This window comes from Pseudophryne corroboree, chromosome 4 (genome assembly GCF_028390025.1).
Source record: "Pseudophryne corroboree isolate aPseCor3 chromosome 4, aPseCor3.hap2, whole genome shotgun sequence".
NCBI classification, from domain to species: Eukaryota; Metazoa; Chordata; class Amphibia; order Anura; family Myobatrachidae; genus Pseudophryne; species Pseudophryne corroboree.
Window position 1 is genome coordinate 202,073,778 of NC_086447.1, and position 26,520 is coordinate 202,100,297.

A 26,520-nucleotide genomic window follows, 5' to 3' on the forward strand; every position below is an offset into this window, starting at 1 on the left:
GGCCCTAACCCCCTCCCACACACACACACAGGAGCGAAAGCATCGCACAGTGGCAAAGCTTGCTCACTCAAGTAGCTCCCTGCTTGCACTGGCAGGCGGCTACCCACCACGTTCTGGGTCGCAGTGGTTGCATGTGACATCACGCAGCCGCCGTGGCCTGACCCCTGCAATGGTCCGTAAATGCCTTCATTGTCCAGACCGCGCCCCACCAACGGCGTTTTAACTCTGTTGGCACACCTCCTCCCGCCCTGCGACCGCCTCTGCCTGTCAATACTAGGTATGGGTACCGGGTGCAGGACCCCATCACGTCGGCACAGGTCGGCTACCCCAGGTCAGCACACAGGTGAAAGTTAATAAGGGTTAATAAGAAGCACATAAGTGCTATGTAGGTGAAGTGTGATTAAAATAAATTATAATACAAAAATATATACAAAGTGATAGGGAAAATCATGTGTTAATAAAGTGTTAGGGTGTGCTGACCTGAAGCCGCCCAGCCATACCAACACAGGGGCCACCGAACCCCACACCCACCCCATAAATAATTACTCATATGTCTGGGTCTGAATTATTTTTATGTAGTAATATTTTTCACTCAGTGTGCATTAGGGAAAACACAGAATTACCCCTCCTTTTTAGCACCTGAGTGACATCACAATCGGATTGAGCAGCTTGCCAATATATGTGCATTGTAGTTAGAGAGGCATGGATGGGTCAGCATTAGGAGGGATTGCTGAGTCCAGAGTGCCATTGGAGAAGCTAGGAGTGTCTCCAGGTAAGCTGGCTCTCAGATGGGGTTCACTACGGCTGGCCGGCGGTCGGGCTCCCGGCGACCAGCATACCGGCGCCGGGAGCCCGACCGCCGGCTTACCGACAGCGTGGCGAGCGCAAATGAGCCCCTTGCGGGCTCGCTGCGCTCGCCACGCTACGCGCGCCACACTATTTTATTCTCCCTCTATGGGGGTCGTGGACCCCCACGAGGGAAAATAAGTGTCGGTATGCCGGCTGTCGGGCTCCCGGCGCCGGTATACTGAGCGCCGGGAGCCCGACCGCCGGCATACAGAAGACCACCCCTCAGATGCAGTAGGAGCCATTATCATGTGGCCTTACACAGGGCATTCAGACCCAGACATATGTGTCATTATTTATGGGGTAGGTGTGGGGTGCGGTGGCACCTATGTCGGTATGGGTGGGCGGCTTCAGGTCGGCACACCCTAACACTTTATTAACACTTATGATTTTCCTTATCACTTTGTATTATTTTAATCACACTTCACTTACATAGCACTTATGTGCTTTTTATTAACCCTTATTAACTTTCACCTGTGTGCTGACCTGGGGTAGCCGACATGATGGGGTCCTGCACCCCGTACCCATACTTAGTATTAGGGACCCCCAGTGACGGAGACGCCTTGCCGATCGGCCAGGGAGCTTAACCCTATATCTGCAGATATACGCAACTAAGATCTCCGTATTATCTGATTATTATATAGTATTATTTTCACTCAGCGTGCATTAGGGAAAACAAAAGGTTTTTTTTCTTACACAGAATTACCCCTCCCTTTTAGCACCTGACTGACGTTACAATCTGATTGAGCAGCTTGCCAATATATGTGCATTGGATTATACTCCGTCTATGTGATTCCTGTCACAATATATATATATTTATATATAAATGAGGGCATCTGGCACTCACTATACTTGGAGATAACTTCACCTATTTGCCCTTCAAATAAGAACTAGCCTCAGTTGTGTATCAGCAGCAGTGGCACTCACGGATTAAAATGTTCAGAAAAGACAATGGGGCAGATGTACTAAGCCTGGAAAGTGATAAAGCAGTGATAAGTGGAAGGTGATAACGCAACAGCCAATTAGCTCCTACAGTATCTGTAGTTTTTGAAACCGTAATGATTGACTGGTGCGTTATCACGTTCCACTTATCACTGCTTTATCACTTCTCCAGGCTTAATACATCTGCCCCCACATTCCAACTGACCAACGCTTCAGTGTATCTTACATTTTCTCCAGGGTTACAGATAAATCACAGACTTAAGATATTTATAGGTGTCCCCCTCCCTAGCTAGTATGCATGCCGACGGCCATCGCTCCCCATGGCGTCACACCCAGTGCATCTATGTGATCTGGTTGCAACGACATTGCAAGTGGGCTCTGCCATAAATGCTCAGTATGCGTGCAGCCGTGTTTCATAGCACATTGTGGCAAATTGAATCACCCCTATAGTCTTGCTATGGCATTTACAACAGATTGAAGGGAGGACAGATGGGTGAAGGTAATACCAGATAGGAGGATGTTGGATTTGTTGAATCAGAAGATGCTGTGTAGGTAGCTGTGTGAGGTGGGTGCAGAAGAGTTCATGGGTGTAGACAAGCGTGAAGGCAAGTAGTGAGTGTAATATTAATGGTACAGGGAGAAATAGCTACCTACATTACCTATAGACCACATAATTCATGATAATGTTATCTACATACCCCCTAGTGCAATCCCTAGAAAAGGAAGACGAGTCACAGTACAAACATGATTATTGAAAGATATTTATTTCTAAGTTTCAAATGTTTGTACTGTTCAGGGACAGGAAGGAGGGACACGAATTGGAGATGTGTGAAAAGGGATGATGCTGAGATACAGTGCTTCAGCCGTACAGTGCAGAGCATTTACATCTTGTTCTTGGTACAGTGCTGCAGAGCATCACGCAGAGCATCCAAAACCCGATCTACATTAGTTTTAGTTGAATTGTAGCCCATGAGTCCAATACGTAGAACCTGTAAAGTGAAGGCAGAGAGGTTATATGGGGGGACTTTACTGGTGCTTGTGCTGCTCAAGTTACTCACTGATCATTCAGACATGATAACATTTCATAAATATATACAGGACAATCTTACATTTATCTGTGATGTGTGATCTCCACCCTGGGCTTCTCCACACATCCAAGTAAGGTGTTTGCAGAGCGATAAATGCATGTAGACCACATGAAAGTGCTGCATTATCAGTGGGTTTCTCGAACATTTGCTAACGGGCAGTGTGATACAGTTAGGGTACCAACACATACAACAGATTTTATGAGTTTGAATCAAAACATATTGTGTGGACGGAAGTAACTGCCCATATGCTGAGCTGTACCGGCTATGTGATTGTACTGGCCCTATTAATACAATACACTTGGTTAAATAAATAGCCATCATTATGGGGGAACTTGCACCAGATCTATTACCGCCGGGAGAGATCCACCTAAAATCAGACCTCTGTATACACACCGCATAGCTAGCACTTTTATGTACATGCTTACACTAAACTTAGCCCATCCTGTTACACCTCTTCATGTAAGTGGAGATAGGACTGAGTTGCATACAATTCCTTTTGTGCAAGATACGTCCATAAAACAGACTTGAAAGCAACTCAGCATCAATCCATATATTCTAAACCACCATGCTTCTGAAAGGCAGAGGCAATGAGGGGAGGGGGGTGAGATGTGTACTAATTACCTTTGCTCAGACTTGTTCGAGGGGCCTGGTGGGTATCCGGGCCAGCTGTAAAGTAGGACAAATGCTCCCTTGTGCAGCACTCACAGTATTTTTCATTTATGTTTTATGGAGGGGATGTGACCACACCTCGCACACGTCCACCCCCCTCCCCCTTCTCCCCCCAAATATTACCTCTGCCTGCCATATGTCTCTATGGGTGGTCTTCAGTATGCCGGCGGTCGGGCTCCCGGCGACCAGCATACCGGCGCCGGGAGCCTGACCGCCGGCATACCGACCGCTGGCATACCGACACTTATTCTCCCTCGTGGGGATAACGCGCGCCACCGTGCCCGTAGCGTGGCGAGCGCAGCGAGCCCTCAAGGGGCTCATTTGCGCTCGCCACACTGTCGGTAAGCCGGCGGCCGGCCTCCTGGCGCCGGTATGCTGGTCGCCGGGAGGCCGGCCGCCGGCAGATCGTAGTGAACCCGTCTCTATGGCCCTGTTGCAAGGTCAATAGACTGCATTTTTTAAGATTTTTTTTTTTGTACCTAACCTACATAGCAATTATTAAAAGATGTTAATGAATATGATAAAATTGCAAGTGTATATGTACTCTTATTTTCAATGTGGGGAATAAACCCTCATACCAGTGGTGGCCAATACAATATTAAAGTGAGCCTGGGAAACCAGAAAGGCCACTTTAGAAAGATCTCACAACCTATTGTAGAGCGTTCAAACCAAGCATTGCACAAAGTAGGTTAGCATATGATTGGCTAGTCATTCAGAGGACAAGACATAACCAACCAATTTCAGACTAATATATTAGGCAATGTAAAAGGCATCAGGAAACATCCACAGAAATATATGTAAAATATCTCATTCCATGACAGAATTTCATATTTGGATGTTGGGGGTTATTGAGGTTTGTTAGCAAACCAAAAAAGCACACTAATGGGCAAAACCATGTTGCTCTGCAGGTGGGACATATGTAACATGTGCAGAGAGAGTAAGATTTGGATGAGTTATATTGTTTCTGTGCAGGGTAAATACTGGCTGCTTTATTTTTACACGTAATTTAGATTTCAGTTTGAACACACCCCACCCAAATCTAACTCTCTCTGCACATGTTACACCTGCTCCACCTGCAGTGCAGCATTAGTGTGCTTTTTTGGTTTGCTAACAAACCTGAATAAGAATAACAATTTAAATGGTTTAATGTATTTAATATATGTAAATACATAATAAGATTTTGATACCGTTTATCATGCTAGAGAGTGTATCAGACAAAATAAGGAAGATAAGAAAGTAAATGGCCATTTGGGTCAATTAAATATACAGTAAAGTCCATAGGAATTGGCTAATCCGATCATTTCAGCACATATTCCTAATTTGCTCCATACCTTTCCAGAAGAGGGCCCCAGCCCTCCAGTGATTTCAATGCTGTGATTCTTCATGATATACGTGATGATGTCTTTCCAGTCATACCCGTTTGGCACGCTGACTGTTGTCACAGTGGGGAGTCGCAGTGCCTGCAGTGAGTAACGTGTTAATATTTACAAAGTGAAGCTGTTGGAATTTCTTCTATGTGGCTTCAACACAAATATTCAAAGAGAAAACATAAAACCCATAGCAAATAACATTTCATACATGGACTATCGCACAAACTGGTCAATTTGGGGCATGTCCAGACTTGGTAAATGGAGTCAAGTGCAAGAAAATGTCACGTCGCAAACAAAGAATAAGCTAAATCCTCTTATGTGATATATACACCGATTTCCTTCTGTGACTCTCACAAATAACCCATAGAGAAGAAGCGAGTAATCATACAATGATATAAATGTCAACTACTAGGGTAGGTGCACACAGGTTCTTTGTCTCGCTACAAAAAATGTTTTATGTGTGTGTATGTATATGGGTGGTTCAAAGACATCAAAATTGTTCACGGGAACTTATTCAGAATTTATGGACAATTTAGATTTGGGTTCCACTGTTATATATACAGTACATTTGCTGTTCAGAGTTTGAACAAGAGTGAAAAAAGTACATATACATGGTGTTTACAGTTATACGGGAGAGGCCAAGGGCTCGCCCAGCTGTGAGCTTCATAGCTTCAGCAGCACCCACTCCTACAAAGGTACTTCTGTCAGATGTCAAAAGTTGGGGACTATGGGGTCTCTGCACTATGGGGTCTATGTGGGATCAGTACGAGATCCTGGCAGTCAGAAGACACCCGGGATCCCGGCGGCAAGCGCAGCATGTCCACTCACTACGCTTTGGGCAAAGGTCGCCACAGGGTTCTATTCCCCCTCGGGTGGTGGCGTGGACCTGGTGTCGTGAGTTCGGTGTCGGTATCCTGACCGCCGGGATCTCGACCGGCGGTCAACTGACTGCTTTGCATCTATGTACTATGCCTTGGAGAGAGATAAAGTGGACGTAGATAAAGTAAAAGCCAATCAGCACCTTATTGCCATGTTACAGGTGTGTTTGAAAAATGACAGGAGCTGGTTGGTTGGTACTTTGGGTACTATTCATAAAGCAGAAAACAGGGCTTTTGACCATTCGTAGAGTGGGTTACCGTGGAAATGTTCCTGGCTTCTCCAATGGCACCCGCTCCGTGCCTGCATCGCATCACCATACTTTAGTATGGTGAGTGTGATTCATGAAAGGACGGAAAGCTCAGCTTTCCACTTCTACAGGAAGTTCAGATCCTTCATCTCAGGCGTAATCTGAACTTCAATGCAGAAACAGCAAGGGATCTCAATACTTCCCTGCTCTCTGGCCAGCGCTAGCTCCGCCCCCTGAATTACAGGCAGCCTCCTGGGACCTCACCCGCTGGCACATGTGCAAAGGGGGCCCACCGGCTGACTTTTCAATACGCAGAGGCGACTGCAGGAGAGATAGCACTGCCGGAGCCCTGAATAATGGATCGCATCACCGGAAGGGTAAGTATACATAAACTGCTACTTATCAAAGCTATAAATCACATCGAATTGATGCAAAGTATAGTGATAAGTAATTATTCACTTTTTGATTTCTACATGAATAGACACCTTTACCTCCGTCCACTTTATCTCTCTCCAAGACTTAGTACACCAGTGTTGATTATGAGAAGGATTTTCATATTAGTTTATGGGGTATATTCAATAACTGTCGGAAGCTGCCGTCTTGTCGGAAAGATGGCAGCTTCCGACAGTTTCAGGTTGGAAGGGGTTCCGACCTATTAATTAGGGCCCCGTTTATTCCGTTAAGTCGGGAAACCCGACTTGTCGGAATGCTGTCGGAATACACCCTGATTGGCGGCTTCAGCCGCCGATCAGCGTGCATTGTCGGAAGCGGGGCCAAACCCGACAGGTTTTAGCCCCGTTTCCGACAATCTCAATCCGACTTTAAAAAAAGTCGTCTTGAGATGAGGGATCTGAGAGCAGAAGACGGGGGGGAGCAGCACTGCAGCGGGGAGAGCAGGAACCCAGCGGCAGCGTCCACCCGGCTCCAGTAAGCGAGGTCCCGCTTGCTGGAGCCGGGTGGACGCCGCCGTGAGCCTCTGCTGATGCAGCCGCTGCTCGCCCCGTCTCCTCCTCTCCGTCTCCCCTCCTCTGCTGCTTTCCCACCTCTGCCCCACCACCGCAGACACGGCAGCCGCTGACAGCTCTCCCCCGCTCCCCACCCTTCTCGGCGCCGCTGACAGCTCCCACCGCCGCTGCTGTCAATGCACCCGGCAGCCGCTGACAGCAGGAGAAGAACAAGACACCGGGAGCTGCCAAATCCGACAGTCAGATTTGGCCGCTCTTTGAATAGGGGTTGTCGGGTCCATTCCGACAACCGCATATCGGAATGGACCCGACTCTTATTAAATATACCCCTTAGTCTTAGTCGCTAACTTAGAATTGTAGTTGGTTTAAAGTCTCATTTTAGTCTTTTTTTTCTTTGCTTCGTTTTAGTCAAGATTTAATCAGTGAATCTCAGTTTTTATTTTAGTCTAATTTGATTCAATGTTTTAGTCATAACTTTTGCAAATAGTTTAATGATTCTGTAATGGATTTTGCTGAACATTTCTGTAATGTTTGCATACATTTAACTATCTGTTTAATAATCTGGGCTCAGTAGGCTGAGAATGTTTTACATACGGAGTCTGACTTACCACAGTACTCCCATTTCTCTGACGTCCTAGTGGATGCTGGGAACTCCGTAAGGACCATGGGGAATAGCGGCTCCGCAGGAGACTGGGCACATCTAAAGAAAGCTTTAGGACTAACTGGTGTGCACTGGCTCCTCCCCCTATGACCCTCCTCCAAGCCTCAGTTAGATTTCTGTGCCCGGACGAGAAGGGTGCACACTAGGGGCTCTCCTGAGCTCTTTGTGAAAGTTTTAGTTTAGGTTTATTATTTTCAGTGAGACCTGCTGGCAACAGGCTCACTGCATCGTGGGACTAAGGGGAGAAGAAACGGACTCACCTGCGTGCAGAGTGGATCGGGTTTCTTAGGCTACTGGACATTAGCTCCAGAGGGACGATCACAGGTTCAGCCTGGATGGGTCCCGGAGCCGCGCCGCCGGCCCCCTTACAGAGCCAGAAGAGCGAAGAGGTCCGGTGAAATCGGCGGCAGAAGACGATCCTGTCTTCAGATAAGGTAGCGCACAGCACCGCAGCTGTGCGCCATTGCTCTCAGCACACTTCACACTCCGGTCACTGAGGGTGCAGGGCGCTGGGGGGGCAGCGCCCTGAGACGCAATAAATCGATAAAACCTTATATGGCTAAAATAAATGCATCACATATAACTCCTGGGCTATATGGATGCATTTAACCCCTGCCAAAACATATAGAAAAACGGATGATAAGGACGCCGAGAAAGGGGCGGAGCCTATCTCCTCAGCACACTGGCGCCATTTTCCCTCACAGCTCAGTTGGAGGGAAGCTCCCTGGCTCTCCCCTGCAGTCACTACACTACAGAAAGGGGTTAAAAAAGAGAGGGGGGCACAAATTAGGCGCAGTATAAACAATACAGCAGCTATAAAGGGAAAAACACTTATATAAGGTTATCCCTGTATATATATAGTGCTCTGGTGTGTGCTGGCAAACTCTCCCTCTGTCTCCCCAAAGGGCTAGTGGGTCCTGTCCTCTATCAGAGCATTCCCTGTGTGTGTGCTGTGTGTCGGTACTTTTGTGTCGACATGTATGAGGAGAAAAATGATGTGGAGACGGAGTAGAGTGTCTGTAATAGTGTTGTCACCCCCTAGGGGGTCGACACCTGAGTGGATGTACTGTTGAAATTGCGTGACAGTGTCAGCTTTGTATAAAAGACAGTGGTTGACATGAGACAGCCGGCTACTCAGCTTGTGCATGTCCAGATGTCTCATACAGGGGCTCTAAAGCGCCCGTTACCTCAGATACAGACGCCGACACGGATACTGGCTCCTGTGTCGACGTGAAGAGACAACCGTGATTTCCAATACGGCCACACATTGCATGATTGAGGCAATGGAAAATGTTTACACTTTTCTGATAATATGAATACCACCAAAAAAGGGGTATTATGTTTGGTGAGGAAAAACTTCCTATAGTTTTCCTGAATCTGAAAAATAAAATGAGGTGTGTGATGATGCGTGGGTTTTCCTCCGATAACAATTGATAATTCTAAAAAGTTATTGGCAGTATACCTTTTCCCGCCAGAGGTTAGGGTGCATTGGGAAACACCCCCTACAGGGGATAAGGCGCTCACACGATTGTAAGAACAAGGGCTCTACCCTCTCTTGAGATGGCCGCCCTTAAGGATCCTGCTGATAAAAAGCAGGAGGGTATCCTAAAATGTATTTACACACATACTGGTGTTATACTGCGACCAGCAATCGCCTCAGCCTGGATGTGCAGTGCTGGGTGGCGTGGTCGGATTCCCTGACTGGAAATATTGATATCCTAGATAAGGACAGTATATTATTGCCTATAGAGCAATTAAAGAAGTATTGCCTTAAAAAAGGGGATGTACCCTAGGTCGCCTCTCAAAATAAGACGCCGTATTATCAGGCGCAGTCCTGGTTGGCAAGCGGACAAAAGGGTTCCTCTTTTCTGCTCGTGACAGAGGGAGAGGAAAATGGCTGCAGAGATCAGCCAGTTCCCAGGAACAGAAACCCTTTTCCGCCGCTGCCAAGCCCTCAGTATGACGCTAGGGCTTTACAAGTTCAGGCACGGTGGGGGCCCGTTCTCAGTGAATTTCAGTGCGCAGTGGGCTCACTCGCAAGTAGACCCCTGGATCCTTCAGGTAATATTTCAGGGGTACAAATTGGAATTCGAGACGTATTCCCCTCGCCGTTTCCAAAAAGTCTGTTTTACCGACGTCTCCCGCTGTCAGGGAGGCAGTTTTGGAAGCCATTCACAAGCTGTATTCCCAGCAGGTGATAATTAAGGTACCCCTCCTGCAACAGGGAACGGGGTATTATTCCACACTATTGTGGTACCGAAGCCAGACGGCTCGGTGAGACCGATTTTAAAATCTAAAATCTTTGAACACTTACATACAGAGGTTCAAATTCAAAATTGAGTCACTCAGAGCAGTGATTGCAAACCTGGAAGAAGGGGACTACATGATGTCTCGGGACATCAAGGATGCTTACCTTCATGTCAAAATTTACCCTTCTCACCAAAGGTATCTCAGGTTATGGTACAGAACTGTCACTATCAGTTCAGACGCTGCCGTAGGGATGGTCCACGGCACCCCGGGTCTTTACTGAAGTAATGACCGAAATGATGATATTCCTTCGAAGGAAGGGAATTTTAGTTATCCTTTACTTGGACGATTCCCTGATAAGGGTAAGATCCAGAGAACAGTTGGAGGTCGGTGTAGCACTATCTCAGGTAGTGTTGCGGCAGCACGAGTGGATTCTCAATATTCCAAAATCGCAGCTGGTTCCGACGGCTTGTCTTCTGTTCCTAGGGATGATCCTGGACACAGTCCAGAAAGAAGGTGTTTCTCCCGGAGGAGAAAGCCAGGGAGTTATCCGAGCTAGTCAGGAACCTCCTAAAACCGAACCAAGTCTCAGTGCATCAATGCACAAGGGTTCTGGGTAAAAATGGTGGCTTCCTACGAAGCAATCCCATTCGGCAGATTCCACACAAGAACTTTCCAGTGGAACCTACTGGACAAATGGTCCGGGTCGCATCTTCAGATGCATCAGCGGATAACCCTGTCACCAAGGACAAGGGTGTCCCTCCTGTGGTGGTTGCAGAGTGCTCATCTTCTAGAGGGCCGCAGATTCGGCATTCAGGACTGGGTCCTGGTGACCACGGATGCCAGCCTGCGAGGCTGGGGAGCAGTCACACAGGGAAAAAATATCCAGGGCTTATGGTCAAGCCTGGAGACAAAAATATCCTGGAACTAAGGGCCATTTACAATGCCCTAAGTCAAGCAAAGCCTCTGCTTCAGGGTCAACCGGTATTGATCCAGTCGGACAACATCACGGCTGTCGCCCACGTAAACAGACAGGGCGGCACAAGAAGCAGGAGGGCAATGGCAGAAGCTGCAAGGATTCTCTGCTGGGCGGAAAATCATTTGATAGCACTGTCAGCAGTGTTCATTCCGGGAGTGGACAACTGGGAAGCAGACTTCCTCAGCAGACACGACCTCCACCCGGGGGAGTGGGGACTTCACCCAGAAGTCTTCCAACTGATTGTAAACCGTTGGGAAAAACCAAAGGTGGACATGATGGCGTCCCGTCTTAACAAGAAACTGGACAGATATTGCGCAAGGTCAAGGGACCCTCAGGCAATAGCGGTGGACGCTCTGGTGACACCGTGGGTGTACCAGTCAGTGTATGTGTTCCCTCCTCTGCCTCTCATACCAAAAGTACTGAGAATCATAAGAAGGAGAGGAGTAAGAACGATACTCGTGGTTCCGGATTGGCCAAGAAGGACTTGGTACCCGGAACTTCAAGAGATGCTCACGGAAGACCCGTGGCCTCTACCTCTAAGAAAGGACCTGCTCCAGCAGGGGCCTTGTCTGTTCCAAGACTTACCGCGGCTGCGTTTGACGGCATGGCGGTTGAACGCCGGATCCTGAAGGAAAAAGGCATTCCAGATGAGGTCATCCCTACCCTGGTCAAAGCCAGGAAGGATGTAAGCGCAAAACATTATCACCGCATTTGGCGAAAATATGTTGCGTGATGTGAGGCCAAGAAGGCCCCTACAGAGGAATTTCAACTAGGTTGTTTCCTCCATTTCCTGCAGACAGGACTGTCTATGGGCCTAAAATTAGGGTCCATTAAGGTTCAAATTTCGGCCCTGTCGATTTTCTTCCAGAAAGAACTGGCTTCAGTACCTGAAGTTCAGACATTTGTAAAAGGGGTACTGCATATACAACCTCCTTTTGTGCCTCCAGTGGCACCTTGGGATCTCAATGTTGTTTTGAGGTTCCTTAAGTCACATTGGTTGAACCACTCACCACTGTGGACTTAAAATATCATCTCACATGGAAGGTGACGATGCTGTTAGCCCTGGCTTCAACCAGGCGTGTGTCAGAATTGGCGGCTTTTATCATATAAAAGCCCTTACTTAATTTTTCATTCTGACAGGGCAGAATTGAGGACTCGTCCTCAATTTCTCCCTAAGGTGGTTTCTGCTTTTCACATGAACCAACCTATTGTGGTGCCTGCGGCTACTAGGGACTTGGAGGACTCCAAGTTACTTGACGTTGTCAGGGCCCTGAAAATATATGTTTCCAGGACGGCTGGAGTCAGAAAATCTGACTCGCTGTTTATCCTGTATGCACCCAACAAGCTGGGTGCTCCTGCTTCTAAGCAGACTATTGCTCGTTGGATTTGTAGTACAATTCAGCTTGCACATTCTGTGGCAGGCCTGCCACAGCCAAAATCTGTAAAAGCCCATTCCACAAGGAAAGTGGGCTCATCTTGGGCGGCTGCCCGAGGGGTCTCGGCTTTACAACTTTGCCGAGCAGCTACTTGGTCAGGGGCAAACACGTTTGCTAAATTCTACAAATTTGATACCCTGGCTGAGGAGGACCTGGAGTTCTCTCATTCGGTGCTGCAGAGTCATCCGCACTCTCCCGCCCGTTTGGGAGCTTTGGTATAATCCCCATGGTCCTTACGGAGTTCCCAGCATCCACTAGGACGTCAGAGAAAATAAGATTTTACTTACCGATAAATCTATTTCTCGTAGTCCGTAGTGGATGCTGGGCGCCCATCCCAAGTGCGGATTGTCTGCAATACTTGTACATAGTTATTGTTAACTAAATCGGGTTATTGTTGTTGTGAGCCATCTTTTCAGAGGCTCCTTCGTTGTTATCATACTGTTAACTGGGTTCAGATCACAAGTTGTACGGTGTGATTGGTGTGGCTGGTATGAGTCTTACCCGGGATTCAATATCCTTCCTTATTATGTACGCTCGTCCGGGCACAGTATCCTAACTGAGGCTTGGAGGAGGGTCATAGGGGGAGGAGCCAGTGCACACCAGCTAGTCCTAAAGCTTTCTTTAGATGTGCCCAGTCTCCTGCGGAGCCGCTATTCCCCATGGTCCTTACGGAGTTCCCAGCATCCACTACGGACTACGAGAAATAGATTTATCGGTAAGTAAAATCTTATTATATCACATACAAATGAATACTTTAAGTTTGTTAGAACAAACAAGTGCAATACACAATCATATTTCCTTCCCAACAGGTCATATTTTATTTTATGCAACTATCTAGAACACATAATTGTTCTTTCAAAATTGAAAAACCTACTTCCAATGTTAATTTTGACAAAGATTTTAAATGTAGTTTTAGTCTTTTTTTTTTTTTTTTAATTTACTTTGTTTTAGTTAAGATTTAGTGAGTGGATCTCCGTTTTCATTTTAGTTTAACTGTAGTTGATAAACACTTTTAGTCAAAATTTTTGTAGACAAAATTAACACTGTTAAGTACCAACCAAACTGCTCCTGTCATTTTTCAAACATAGTCTGTATGTTACAGGCTGTGTTTGAAAAATAACAGTTAGGAGCTGGTTGGCTGGTACTTTATCTCTCTCCACTTTATCACTTTCCAAGATTTAGTACATAGACCCCTTAGTCTCTTATTCCCTGCCCGGCTGTGCTTCCTTAAGGAGAGCCATTCTGTTCCAGGAAGATGTCATTACTTTTCTAAGGTACATGGGAGCAGACATGATGGCTCTGCTCAGTTAAGCGGCAGTGTACAGTCACTACCTGTCCACTGAACCTGTCACATGACTGCTCCCTCCTATACTCTGCAAGAGCGCCCTATTTAAAGCTGCACCTGACACTAGCACACAGTCTGAAGAATATGGAACATTGGGGCAGATGTATTAATCTGGAGAAGGCATAAGGAAGTGATAAACCAATGACATGTGCAAGGTGATAAAGGCATCAGCCAATCAGATCCTAACTGTTAATTTACATATTGGAGCTGATTAGCTGGTGCGTTTATCACCTTGCACATATCACTGGTTTATCACTTCCTTATGCCTTCTCCAGGTTAATACATCTGCCCCACTGCCCCTTGGGGTGCTTACTCTTCAGTGTGTGCCTTTAGTCTCCATGCTGCTGCTTGAACCTGAGCCTCTGCTCCTCTGATAATGTGTAAGCTGCTTCCATCCTGCCACTTTTAAAGCTGTTACCTTCACTCTACAGCTCACTGCTACTACCTTTGACCAAGCTTGAATTATGGGTGGTCTTCAGTATGCCGGTGGTCGGGCTCCCGGCGACCAGCATACCGGCACCGGGAGCCCGACAGCCGGCATACCGACACTTATTCTCCCTCGTGGGGGTCCACGACCCCCCTGGAGGGAGAATAAAATAGTGTGGCGCGCGTAGCGTGGGGAGCGCAGCGTGCCCGCAAGGGGCTCATTTGCGCTCGCCACACTGTCGGTAAGCCGCCGGTCGGGCTCCCGGCGCCGGTATGCTGGTCGCCGGGAGCCCGGCCGCCGGCATATCGTAGTGAACCCTTGAATTATCTCAGCCAGTGTTCATTGCAGATGTTCTCCTCCGGTTCCAGTCCAGTTCAGTCTGCTGTACTTCCCCGGTTCCAGTCAGGCTCAGTCGGCTGTTTTCCTTCGGTTCCAGTCCAACTCAGTCTGCTGTTCTCCTCCTGTTCAAGTTTGGTTTCACTAGCTGTACTTCTCTAGTTTCAGTCAGGCTCAAGCCTGCATCAGTCTGTGTCTCCCATTTCTGACCAGTCTGGTTGAGCGTTCTACCAACACTCCAGATCCATCTGGTTCTACATGAGTTATTACCACAGTACCCTGAGGTATCCAGATATAAAACTGACTTGTACAGTGCTCTCAAGTGGCAAGTCTCCGCTCTGCTCTCAGTGACTTTAAACAAGACTTCTGTATAACTCGCCTGCTCATTACAGGTACAAGTGGACTGTCTCTGGTTGTCAACCAACGACGTGCAGTCAGGGGAGGCAGTGCCTCCCCTATCATTAATGATTAAAATAATACAAAGAAGATACTTACGACACATATTCTGTGTCATAAGTATCCTATTTATATTATTCTAATAATTGTAATTCATTAAAGTAGTTTGGGAAGCACCGATGGCAGTGCCTCCCGTAGACAATGGGAATGGGGATGAAGCGCGAGGCAGGGCAAAGCAGTGGGCCGTGAAAGCCCATTAAAAAAGTGAAAAAAGCGGTACATATACAAGTGCCTCATTGATAGGGACATGCTTTCAGCCCATATTAAAGCATGTCCTTGTCAGCGAGGCACATGTGATTGGACAGTGGATCCAGTGCTGGATCCGCTGGTCCAATCACCCATAAGCGGGATAAGAGGCTCAGAGTTGCCAATGATGATCATCAGCTCCCCTCTCCTTATTCCCCTGACTCCTCGCCTGCTGCTGCTGCTGGTGGTCAGAGCCTGACAGGAGCCGCCCGCGCCTGGTGATCTCCGTTACCCCAAAGGCGCAGCTGGCAGCACCGGAGAGTGGGTAGAGCTAAGTACAGCACCATCAGCTAATCTGCAGCAACGGGCACGGAGGTGGCGGCAGGAAGCCCAGAGTACCGTGCAGCGGCGGCCAGTGCTCTCCTCCTCCTCTCAGACAGCAGACTCAGCAGCAGCACCGTGTCTGCTGCACTCTCCTGCCGGTGGCTCTGCACAGGACCCAGGTGAGAGGGGATGGGGGGTTGGAGGGTGACTTGAAGTAGTGTGGGCAGGGGGGTAGCTCACTCCCACATCCGAGACAGGGGACATTACATCTAACTGGCACTAGAGGACGCACTACGTGTAACAGGCACCACAGGACGCATTACTTGTAATGTAACTGGAACTACAAGTTACATGTAACTGGAACTACAAGTTACATGTAACTGGAACTACAAGGGGCATTACATGTAACTCGCACTACAGGGGGCATTACGTGTAACTGGCACTACAGGGGGCATTACATGTAACTGGAACTACAAGGGGCATTACATGTAACTCGCACTACAGGGGGCATTACGTGTAACTGGCACTACAGGGGGCATTACAACATGTAACTGGAACTACAAGGGGCATTACATGTAACTCGCACTACAGGGGGCATTATGTGTAACTGGCACTATACTGGAGGCATTACGTTTATCTGGCACTATACTGGGGGCATTACATTACCTTTTATATTGTGATATCTGTAGAAAAACCCATTGCCCTATGAGGTGTGTTCTCTCTTTTCTTTGAGGAAAAGCTGGGAAACAGAGGAATTCATGTTGGGGTGTTCTACATCTGATTAAGTGACTCCGCTGGGTCATTCAAGCACAGAGGGACTCTATATTGGTGATATTGTCTGTATTTCTCTGACGTCCTAGTGGATGCTGGGGACTCCGTAAGGACCATGGGGAATAGCGGCTCCGCAGGAGACTGGGCACAACTAAGAAAGATTTAGGACTACCTGGTGTGCACTGGCTCCTCCCACTATGACCCTCCTCCAGACCCCAGTTAGAATCTTGTGCCCGGCAAAGCTGGATGCACACTAGGGGCTCTCCTGAGCTCCTAGAAAGAAAGTTTATTTTAGGTTTTTTATTTTACAGTGAGATCTGCTGGCAACAGACTCACTGCAGCGAGGGACTAAGGGGAGAAGAAGCGAACCTACCTAACTGGTGGTAGCTTGGGCTTCTTAGGCTACTGGACACCATTAGCTCCAGAGGGATCGATCGGCCTTGATGTTCGGTCCCGGAGCCGCGCCGCCGGCCCCCTTACAGAGCCAGAAGCAAGAAGATGATCCGGAAAATTGGCGGCAGAAGACTCCTGTCTTCAACAAGGTAGCGCACAGCACTGCAGCTGTGCGCCATTGCTCCTCATGCACACCTCACACTGCGGTCACCGATGGGTGCAGGGCGCTGGGGGGGGGGGGGCGCCCTGAGCAGCAATAAAAACACCTTGCCTGGCAAAATCATCACAATATATAGCCCCAGGGGCTATATATGTGATAAATTACCCCTGCCAGAATTCCTGAAAAAAGCGGGAGAAGTCCGCGAAAAAGGGGCGGAGCTATCTCCCTCAGCACACTGGCGCCATTTCTCCCTCACAGCTCCGCTGGAAGGAAGCTCCCTGGCTCTCCCCTGCAGTCTACACTACAGAAGGGTAAAAAAGAGAGGGGGGGGGCACTTAATTTAGGCGCAATATACATATATAGCAGCTGTAAGGGGATATAATTTAGTTAATCCCTGTATTATATAGCGCTCTGGTGTGTGCTGGCATACTCTCTCTCTGTCTCCCCAAAGGGCTTTGTGGGGTCCTGTCTTCTGTCAGAGCATTCCCTGTGTGTGTGCGGTGTGTCGGTACGGCTGTGTCGACATGTTTGATGAGGAGGCTTATGTGGAGGCGGAGCAGATGCCTATAAATGTGTTGTCACCCCCTGCGGGGCAGACACCTGAGTGGATGGACTTGTGGAAGGAATTACGTGAAAGTGTCGACTCCTTACATAAAAAATTTGACGACATGCCAAATGCGGGACAGCCGGCTTCTCAGCTCGTGCCTGCCCAGACGTCTCAAAGGCCATCAGGGGCTCTAAAACGCCCGCTACCTCAGATGGCAGACACAGATGTCGACACGGATACTGATACCAGTGTCGACGACGAAGAGACTAATGTAATGTCCAATAGGGCCACTCGTTATATGATTGAGGCAATGAAAAATGTTTTACACATTTCTGATGTGACCCCAGGTACCACAAAAAAAATTAAATGAAGAATTAAATGAAGTGTGTGAAGTAGCGTGGGCTTCCCCCGATAAAAAATTGGTAATTTCTAAGAAGTTACTAATGGCGTACCCTTTCCCGCCAGAGGATAGGTCACGTTGGGAAACACCCCCTAGGGTGGATAAAGCGCTTACACGCTTATCAAAAAAGGTGGCACTACCGTCTCCGGATACGGCCGCCCTAAAGGAACCTGCTGATAGAAAGCAGGAGACTCTCCTGAAGGCTATATATATATACACACACTGGTATTATACTGAGGCCAGCTATTGCTTCAGCATGGATGTGCAGTGCTGCAGCTGCGTGGTCAGATTCCCTGTCAGAAAACATTGACACCCTAGACAGAGTCACTATATTGCTAAACATAGAGCATATTAAAGACACTGTCTTATACATGAGAGATGCACAGAGGGATATTTGCCGGCTGGCATCTAAAATAAGTGCACTGTCCATTTCTGCCAGGAGAGGGTTATGGACTCGGCAGTGGACAGGTGATGCAGATTCTAAAAGGCACATGGAAGTTTTGCCTTATAAGGGTGAGGAGTTGTTCGGGGATGGTCTTTCGGACCTAGTGTCCACAGCAACGGCTGGGAAGTCAGCATTTTTACCACATGTCCCCTCACAACCAAAGAAAGCACCGTATTATCAGGTACAGTCCTTTCGTCCCCAAAAGAGCAGGCGGGGTAGAGGCGCATCCTTTCTGCCCAGAGGCAGAGGTAGGGGAAAAAAGCTGCAGCATACAGCCAGTTCCCAGGAACAAAAGTCCTCCCCCGCTTCTTCTGCTAAGTCCGCAGCATGACGCTGTGGCTCAACAGGCGGAGCCAGGTACGGTGGGGGCCCGTCTCAAAAACTTCAGCAATCAGTGGGCTCGCTCACAAGTAGATCCCTGGATCCTTCAAGTGGTATCTCAGGGGTACAGGCTGGAATTCGAGACATTTCCCCCCCGCCGTTTCCTCAAATCTGCCTTGCCAACAACTACCTCGGACAGGGAGGCTGTGATAGAGGCAATTCACAATCTGTATTCCCAGCAGGTGATAGTCAAGGTGCCCCTACTTCAACAAGGACGGGGTTACTATTCCACAATGTTTGTGGTTCCGAAACCGGACGGTTCGGTGAGACCCATTTTAAATTTTAAATCCTTGAACACATATATAAAAAAATTCAAGTTCAAGATGGAATCGCTCAGGGCGGTTATTGCAAGCCTGGAAGAGGGGGATTACATGGTATCACTGGACATCAAGGATGCTTACCTGCATGTCCCCATTTACCATCCTCACCAGGAGTACCTCAGATTTGTGGTACAGGATTGTCATTACCAATTCCAGACGTTGCCGTTCGGCCTGTCCACGGCACCGAGGGTATTTACCAAGGTAATGGCCGAAATGATGATACTCCTTCGAAAAAAGGGAGTTTTAATTATCCCATACTTGGACGATCTCCTGATAAAGGCGAGGTCCAGAGAGCAGTTGTTGGTCGGCATAGCACTATCTCAGGAGGTGCTACACCAGCACGGTTGGATTCTAAATATTCCAAAGTCACAGCTGGTTCCTGCGACACGTCTACTGTTCCTGGGGATGATTCTGGACACAGTCCAGAAAAAAGTGTTTCTCCCAGAGGAGAAAGCCAAGGAGCTGTCATCTCTAGTCAGAGGCCTCCTGAAACCAAAACAGGTGTCGGTGCATCACTGCACGCGAGTCCTGGGAAAGATGGTAGCTTTCTACGAAGCAATTCCATTCGGCAGGTTCCATGCCAGAACCTTTCAGTGGGACCTGTTGGACCAATGGTCTGGATCGCATCTTCAAATGCATCAGTTGATAACCCTGTCTCCAAGGACCAGGGTGTCTCTGCTGTGGTGGCTGCAGAGTGCTCATCTCAAAGAGGGCCGCAGATTTGGCATACAGGACTGGGTCCTGGTGACCACGGATGCCAGCCTTCGAGGCTGGGGGGCAGTCACACTGGGAAGAAACTTCCAAGGACTTTGGTCAAGTCAGGAGACTTCCCTACACTGGAACTGAGGGCCATTTACAATGCCCTAAGTCAGGCAAAACCCCTGCTTCAAAACCAGCCGGTTCTGATCCAGTCAGACAACATCACGGCAGTCGCTTATGTAAACCGACAGGGCGGCACAAGAAGCAGGACGGCGATGGCAGAAGCCACAAGGATTCTCCGATGGGCGGAAAATCACGTGTTAGCACTGTCAGCAGTGTTCATTCCGGGAGTGGACAACTGGGAAGCAGACTTCCTCAGCAGGCACGACCTCCACCCGGAAGTCTTCCAACTGATTGTAAACCGTTGGGAAAGGCCACAGGTGGACATGATGGCGTCCCGCCTAAACAAAAAGCTAGAAAAATATTGCGCCAGGTCAAGAGACCCTCAGGCGATAGCTGTGGACGCTCTAGTGACACCGTGGGTGTACCGGTCGGTTTATGTGTTCCCCCCTCTTCAAGGTACTGAGGATAATAAGGAAAAGAAGAGTAAGAACTATACTCATTGTTCCGGATTGGCCAAGAAGGTCTTGGTACCCGGAACTTCAAGAATTAATCTCAGAGGACCCATGGCCTCTGCCGCTCAGACAGGACCTGCTGCTGCAGGGGCCCTGTCTGTTCCAAGACTTACCGCGGCTGCGTTTGACGGCATGGCGGTTGAACACCGGATCCTAAAAGAAAAGGGTATTCCGGAGGAAGTCATTCCTACGCTCATTAAAGCTAGAAAAGATGTAACCGTACAACATTATCACCGCATATGGCGAAAATATGTTGCGTGGTGTGAGGCCAGGAAGGCCCCAACGGAGGAATTTCAGCTGGGTCGATTTCTGCACTTCCTACAGTCAGGGGTGACTTTGGGCCTAAAACTGGGTTCCATTAAGGTCCAGATTTCGGCTCTGTCGATTTTCTTCCAAAAAGAACTGGCTTCACTGCCTGAAGTTCAGACATTTGTTAAGGGAGTGCTGCATATTCAGCCTCCTTTTGTGCCTCCAGTGGCACCGTGGGACCTCAACGTGGTGTTGGGTTTCCTAAAGTCACATTGGTTTGAGCCACTTAAAACCGTGGATTTAAAATATCTCACGTGGAAAGTGGTCATGCTTTTGGCCTTGGCTTCGGCTAGGCGTGTGTCAGAATTGACGGCTTTGTCATGTAAAAGCCCCTATTTGATTTTCCATATGGATAGGGCAGAATTGAGGACTCGTCCCCAGTTTCTTCCTAAGGTGGAATCAGCTTTTCACTTGAACCAACCTATCGTGGTGCCTGCGGCTACTAGGGACTTGGAGGACTCCAAGTTACTGGACGTAGTCAGGGCCTTGAAAATTTATGTTTCCAGGATGGCTGGAGTCAGGAAGACTGACTCGCTATTTATCCTGTATGCACCCAACAAGCTGGGTGCTCCTGCTTCTAAGCAGACTATTGCTCGCTGGATTTGTAGCACAATTCAGCTTGCGCATTCTGCGGCTGGCCTGCCGCAGCCTAAATCGGTAAAGGCCCATTCCACGAGGAAAGTGGGCTCTTCTTGGGCGGCTGCCCGAGGGGTCTCGGCTTTACAACTTTGCCGAGCTGCTACTTGGTCAGGGGCAAACACGTTTGCAAAATTCTACAAATTTGATACCCTGGCTGAGGAGGACCTTGAGTTCTCTCATTCGGTGCTGCAGAGTCATCCGCACTCTCCCGCCCGTTTGGGAGCTTTGGTATAATCCCCATGGTCCTTACGGAGTCCCCAGCATCCACTAGGACGTCAGAGAAAATAAGATTTTACTCACCGGTAAATCTATTTCTCGTAGTCCGTAGTGGATGCTGGGCGCCCGTCCCATGTGCGGACTGTCTGCAATACTTGTATATATTTATTGTTAACTAAAGGGTTATTGTTGAGCCATCTGTTGAGAGGCTCTGTTATGTTCATACTGTTAACTGGGTATAATATCACGAGTTATACGGTGTGATTGGTGTGGCTGGTATGAGTCTTACCCGGGATTCAAAATCCTTCCTTATTGTGTCAGCTCTTCCGGGCACAGTATCCTAACTGAGGTCTGGAGGAGGGTCATAGTAGGAGGAGCCAGTGCACACCAGGTAGTCCTAAATCTTTCTTAGTTGTGCCCAGTCTCCTGCGGAGCCGCTATTCCCCATGGTCCTTACGGAGTCCCCAGCATCCACTACGGACTACGAGAAATAGATTTACCGGTGAGTAAAATCTTATTTTATGTTATTGAAGTGTGAGTGACGCTTTGCATCAATTGAATCCCATAGGCTGCTATTCTTGTGCGTAGGGGTTGAGTTCAAGCTATTTTCATTAAGTATAAGGTGCACTGCTGTGGGCATTATGTGTAAGGCTGCCAATTGTGTGTGTGTGGGGGGTGATAATACGGTATATAGATTTATAATTTTATTTCATAATATATAGTTGCAAGGCCAAACCCACTTTCATAGGAGCATTCACGTCTTCGGCACGCACATTGGGAGGAGGGGGCGCTTCAAATGATCTTGCTCAGGGTGCTAGTAGGCCTGGAACTGGTTCTGGTTGCTGTCTGGGTACTTTGGGGTCTGTCCTGTTATCACAGTATATACACAATGGCTGCAGTACCAGCCCACCCCCCATGTACTCTAATCTATCTGCTGTTCCTAAAATGTGAGCTGAGGTTTGTGTTCTTGTGCTGCTGGGGATGTGCCTCCCCAGCCATTGACCTCACCGCACATCACTGTTGTCAACACTTCAGGCTGTACTATTGCTCAGTGTATTCTACATCACCTTCTCAGCACCGCAGCTCCAAGAATATGTCTGGGACTCGCTACTCATTATACCATTAGTGTGACCATCGTTGGTGGTTGTATCCTGAGTGTCCTCCTTCCGAGTGTTCAGGTTTGTGTTGAGTCTCCACTGGGGTGGTCTGGTCTGGGTCCTAGGGATGGGTACTGGATGTAAGTCCTTCTCTGAGAGTTTAGGTTCCAGGCACCCAGCTCTGGTATCCAGGTTGTGCCATTAGGGTTGGGTACGTCATTCAAGTGGTCAGAATGCTGGCAGTGGGATTCTGACGGTGAAAATGCCAGTAATGTTTGGTAAGTATTCTGAGTCTAACCCAACCTTGCCGCAGCCCAACCGTAACAGTGTGACCCTTTCCCCCCTCCCAGCAGCCTTACGCTAACTATCAGCTTCTGCAGCCTAATCCTAACCTCCTTCCCCCCGCTGCCGAACCCTAACACTTACCATTTGAAGTTCTTGGTAATTTGGCCCATCAGTATCCCTGAGCATCAGGATTCTGAACATTGGGATGCCAACTACATCCTGTGCCATTCCTAAGTGAATTCCAGGCAGGCTATTGATTACTTTTTTATCCCTTGTGCTGCTAAAGCACTAGTTTCAGCCACAACATCCAGAGGTTTAGGCCTGGGGTTGAGTTTATCTGAATTGGTTCCAAGTGCAGGCTTGGGTTTTTCAGTTCTCGCAGACCTCACTGGTGACAGTAGGTCACTTCCTAAGTTGGAGGGTCCTCCATTAATAAACGTCTGATACACTCACCTTGATTTCAGTATCGCTCGTCAGTCCAGTACATGGGTCCTGACTCGGATCTGACACCCACCTCTAAGACGAATGACTAGACATCGCTATGACAGGTGGTAGACAGCAAAACTGACGTTATACAAGTATGAATAGATGTCTTGTACATGGAGTTTTTAATATATTTTGGTTTTTCAGATTTAGTTTTACGGTATGTGCTAAAATGATAATGACGTGTCATTACTTACAGGGTCCTTCACAAATAGTTTTAGTCCTAGAGCTTCTAATCCTTTGTGAAGTCTAAGAGCATTCTCACGGTGGATGTCCCAGGACCGCTCCAGACCCTGGAAATAGACATAAGTTAGTATTCATACCTGGCATCAGTAGACAATTATCCCAGAATATACATTAGAGTTAAAAGCTTAGAGTGGGACCTGATAAAGCGATGTTTATTTATATGTATAGGACTTTTTGTCCACCCTATATCATTGTTCTCAGTTTCTGCATACAGTAGCTCACTCGTCCCCTTTCTCCTGTGCTCTCTATGGCATGTTATGCTCTCTGTTCCCAGATCTGTGCAAACATTGGGGGTCATTCCGAGTTGATCGTACCTGTGCTAAATTTAGCACAGCTACGACCAGGCACTCAGACATGCGGGGGGGGGGGGGGCACCCAGCACAGGGCTAGTCTGCACCGCATGTCAGTGCTGCACCCCCCCCCCCCCCCGCAGAAGTGCAAAAGCATCACACAGCGGCAATGCTTTTGCATTTCAGGAGTACCTGCGTTGGCCGGACCGCACCCTCTAAACGGCAGCTTAACGCCGTCCAGCTCCCTCCCCCCCAGCGACCGCCTCTGTCTATCAATCAGGCAGAGGCGATCGCTAGGCAACGGCAGCCTTCGGCCGTCTGGCATGCACCGGCGCGCATGCGCAGTTCTGACCCAATCGCACCGCTGCGAACAAATGCAGCATGCGATCGGGTCGGAATGACCCCCATTAACTCTTATATCAAAGTCATCCTACCTGTACCACTATTTTTAATTTCAGATGCTGTCCAAAAATGACTTGTGTTTCAAATAAGTACATTTAAACATTGTTACAGTACATAATCATTATTCCACAGAACCAAATAAATATTTGAAGCATTACCCTTGGATTTATATGTAGTGATATTCATATACTGCTCCAAACAAATCTGCAGCATTTACAACATATACTTTGTCCTAATCCTTTGTCCATTCATAAATGCGTCACGGTTCCCCCGTGACTTTAGTGACTTCTTCTTAACAGAGGACACAAAACTAGTACAAATGAAATGTTACGCCTCCCTGCTTCATTTTAATACGTAAATTATGGTTTCTGTTGAGTATTCAGCTGAGCTCTGTCCGCCACAGTACTGATATTCCCAGGGACACAATAAGGCAAAATCAGGATTGCCTGTGAGTGGTTTGTGTATATCTGACTGTGGTTTAAAAGGGTCAGAAGTATAGCCAGAACCTGCTTTAGATCCCAGTGGGCCTTATGAAACATACTGGTTTGGGCCCAATGTCTCCGTCTTTATGTAAAAAACCCTCAGAAATCAAGTTAGGGTTATCCAGGCCCTTCAGTTCCCTTTGGGATCTTGGGTTGGGGAAGGAAGAGGATGGGGGGGGGGGGGGGGGGGGGTATAGAGTATATGATGGGTGTGTCAGTTCTGCGTGTGGCCTATTTTATTTGTAATTAACCAGATGCTCCAAAGGCATTTAACTCTCACATGGGTGTCAGAAATTAGGGGAGAAGTTAACCCCAATCCAATCACTGGAAGACCTGGCTGGCCTCGCAGATTGCAGAATGTAATGGACATTATAGTGCACCAAGACCCATCTGAATTATTCCACATATAATATGCTTGGATGCACCTGCCAGCAACAAAGTGTCCCTTGACAATTATGATGATCACTTAGGTTTGTATTTTGCTAAAGCATACCTATCATGTAATTTTGAAACATCTAACATTAATCCTACAGGCTGAGTAAACAGTAGCTATAGAAGTGACAATACAGCAGTAAGACAAAGTAAATTTAAACATGAGCTTAATTTATTGTCTTTTCAGAAATCTTTTTAATGCGCAGTTATGTTTCTGCTTTTAACCCATTTCCTGTGATCTATCCACTCTGATCCAATAATAATTACACAGAGGATCTGTACTGTACTAATATCAGAGGTGTCTTCAGGCTGGATTTATGTATCTGCCTGTGTTTATTCTACTAATACATCTCACTGCCATGAAGTGAGGCAGAGCCTTTCCTGTCATACTCCAGTATACGCCAGAGTTTTAGCTATATAAAGTATATGAAAAATAGGATTTTAATTACCTACCGGTAAATCCTTTTCTCGTAGTCCGTAGAGGATACTGGTAATCAATTTAGTACCATGGGGGGTATAGACGGGTTCACTAGGAGCCTTGGGCACTTAAAATTTTTTATAGTGTGCTCTGGCTCCTCCCTCTATGCCCCTCCTACCAGACTCAGTCTAGGAAACTGTGCCTGAGGAGACGGACATACTTTGAGAGAAGGATAGATAAGAAAAGTGGTGAGATTACGAGCCAGCACACAGAACAATAGGAAAGCCATGCTAACCAAACTTGAAACATGTACAGCAACAGCTGAACAAACCAGAATACTTAACCAAGTAACAGTGCGGGAAGAACAAAGCACCGGGCGGGCACCCAGTATCCTCTATGGACTACGAAAAAAGGATTTACTGGTAGAGAATAAAAATCCTATTTTCTCTTACGTCCTAGAGCATAGGTCTGCAAACTCGGTCCTCATTACCCCCACACAGTGCATGTTTTGCAGGTAACCCAGCAGGTGCACAGGTGTATTAATTACTCACAGACACATTTTAAAAGGTCCGCAGGTGGAGTTAATTATTTCACTTGTGAGTCTGTGAGGAGACCTACAAAACAGCAACTGTTTGGGGTAATGAGGACAGAGTTTGCAGACCTATGTCCTAGAGGATACTGGGAATCCATTTTGTACCATGGGGAAGTACCAAAGCTCCCAAACCGGGTGGGAGAGTGCTGAGATTCCTACAGAACTGACTGACCAAACTGAAGGTCCTCAGAGTCCAAAGTATCGAACTTGTAAAACTTTCCAAACATGTTCGAACCTGACCAAGTAGCTGCTCGGCAGAGCTGTAAGGCCGAGATACACCGGGCAGCCGCCCAAGAAGAACGCACCGACCTAGTAGAGTGAGCTTATACAGAATTTGGAATCAGAAATCCTGCTGTGGAAGAAGCATGCTGGAAAGTGAGCCTGATCCAGCGTGCGGTAGACTGCTTTGAAGCTGGACACCCAGTTTTATTGGGATCATAGAGGACGAACAGTGAGTCGGATTTTCTGTGACGAG

General features: G+C 47.8%; 1 protein-coding gene across 1 annotated transcript in view; it reads right to left on the bottom strand.

The window, feature by feature from the left end:
* Positions 1-2,533: 2,533 nt before the first annotated feature.
* The window catches only part of AGXT (alanine--glyoxylate aminotransferase), a 103,075-nt gene continuing 79,088 nt past the window's right edge, over positions 2,534-26,520 (bottom strand). Inside the window, exons 9-11 of the mRNA XM_063915777.1 lie at positions 23,381-23,476; positions 4,877-5,005; positions 2,534-2,777 (exon numbers count right to left, since the gene is read on the bottom strand). Coding sequence (XP_063771847.1) covers positions 2,670-2,777; positions 4,877-5,005; positions 23,381-23,476 — 333 coding nt within the window. The 3' untranslated portion in view covers positions 2,534-2,669. The remainder of the gene's footprint in view (positions 2,778-4,876; positions 5,006-23,380; positions 23,477-26,520) is intronic.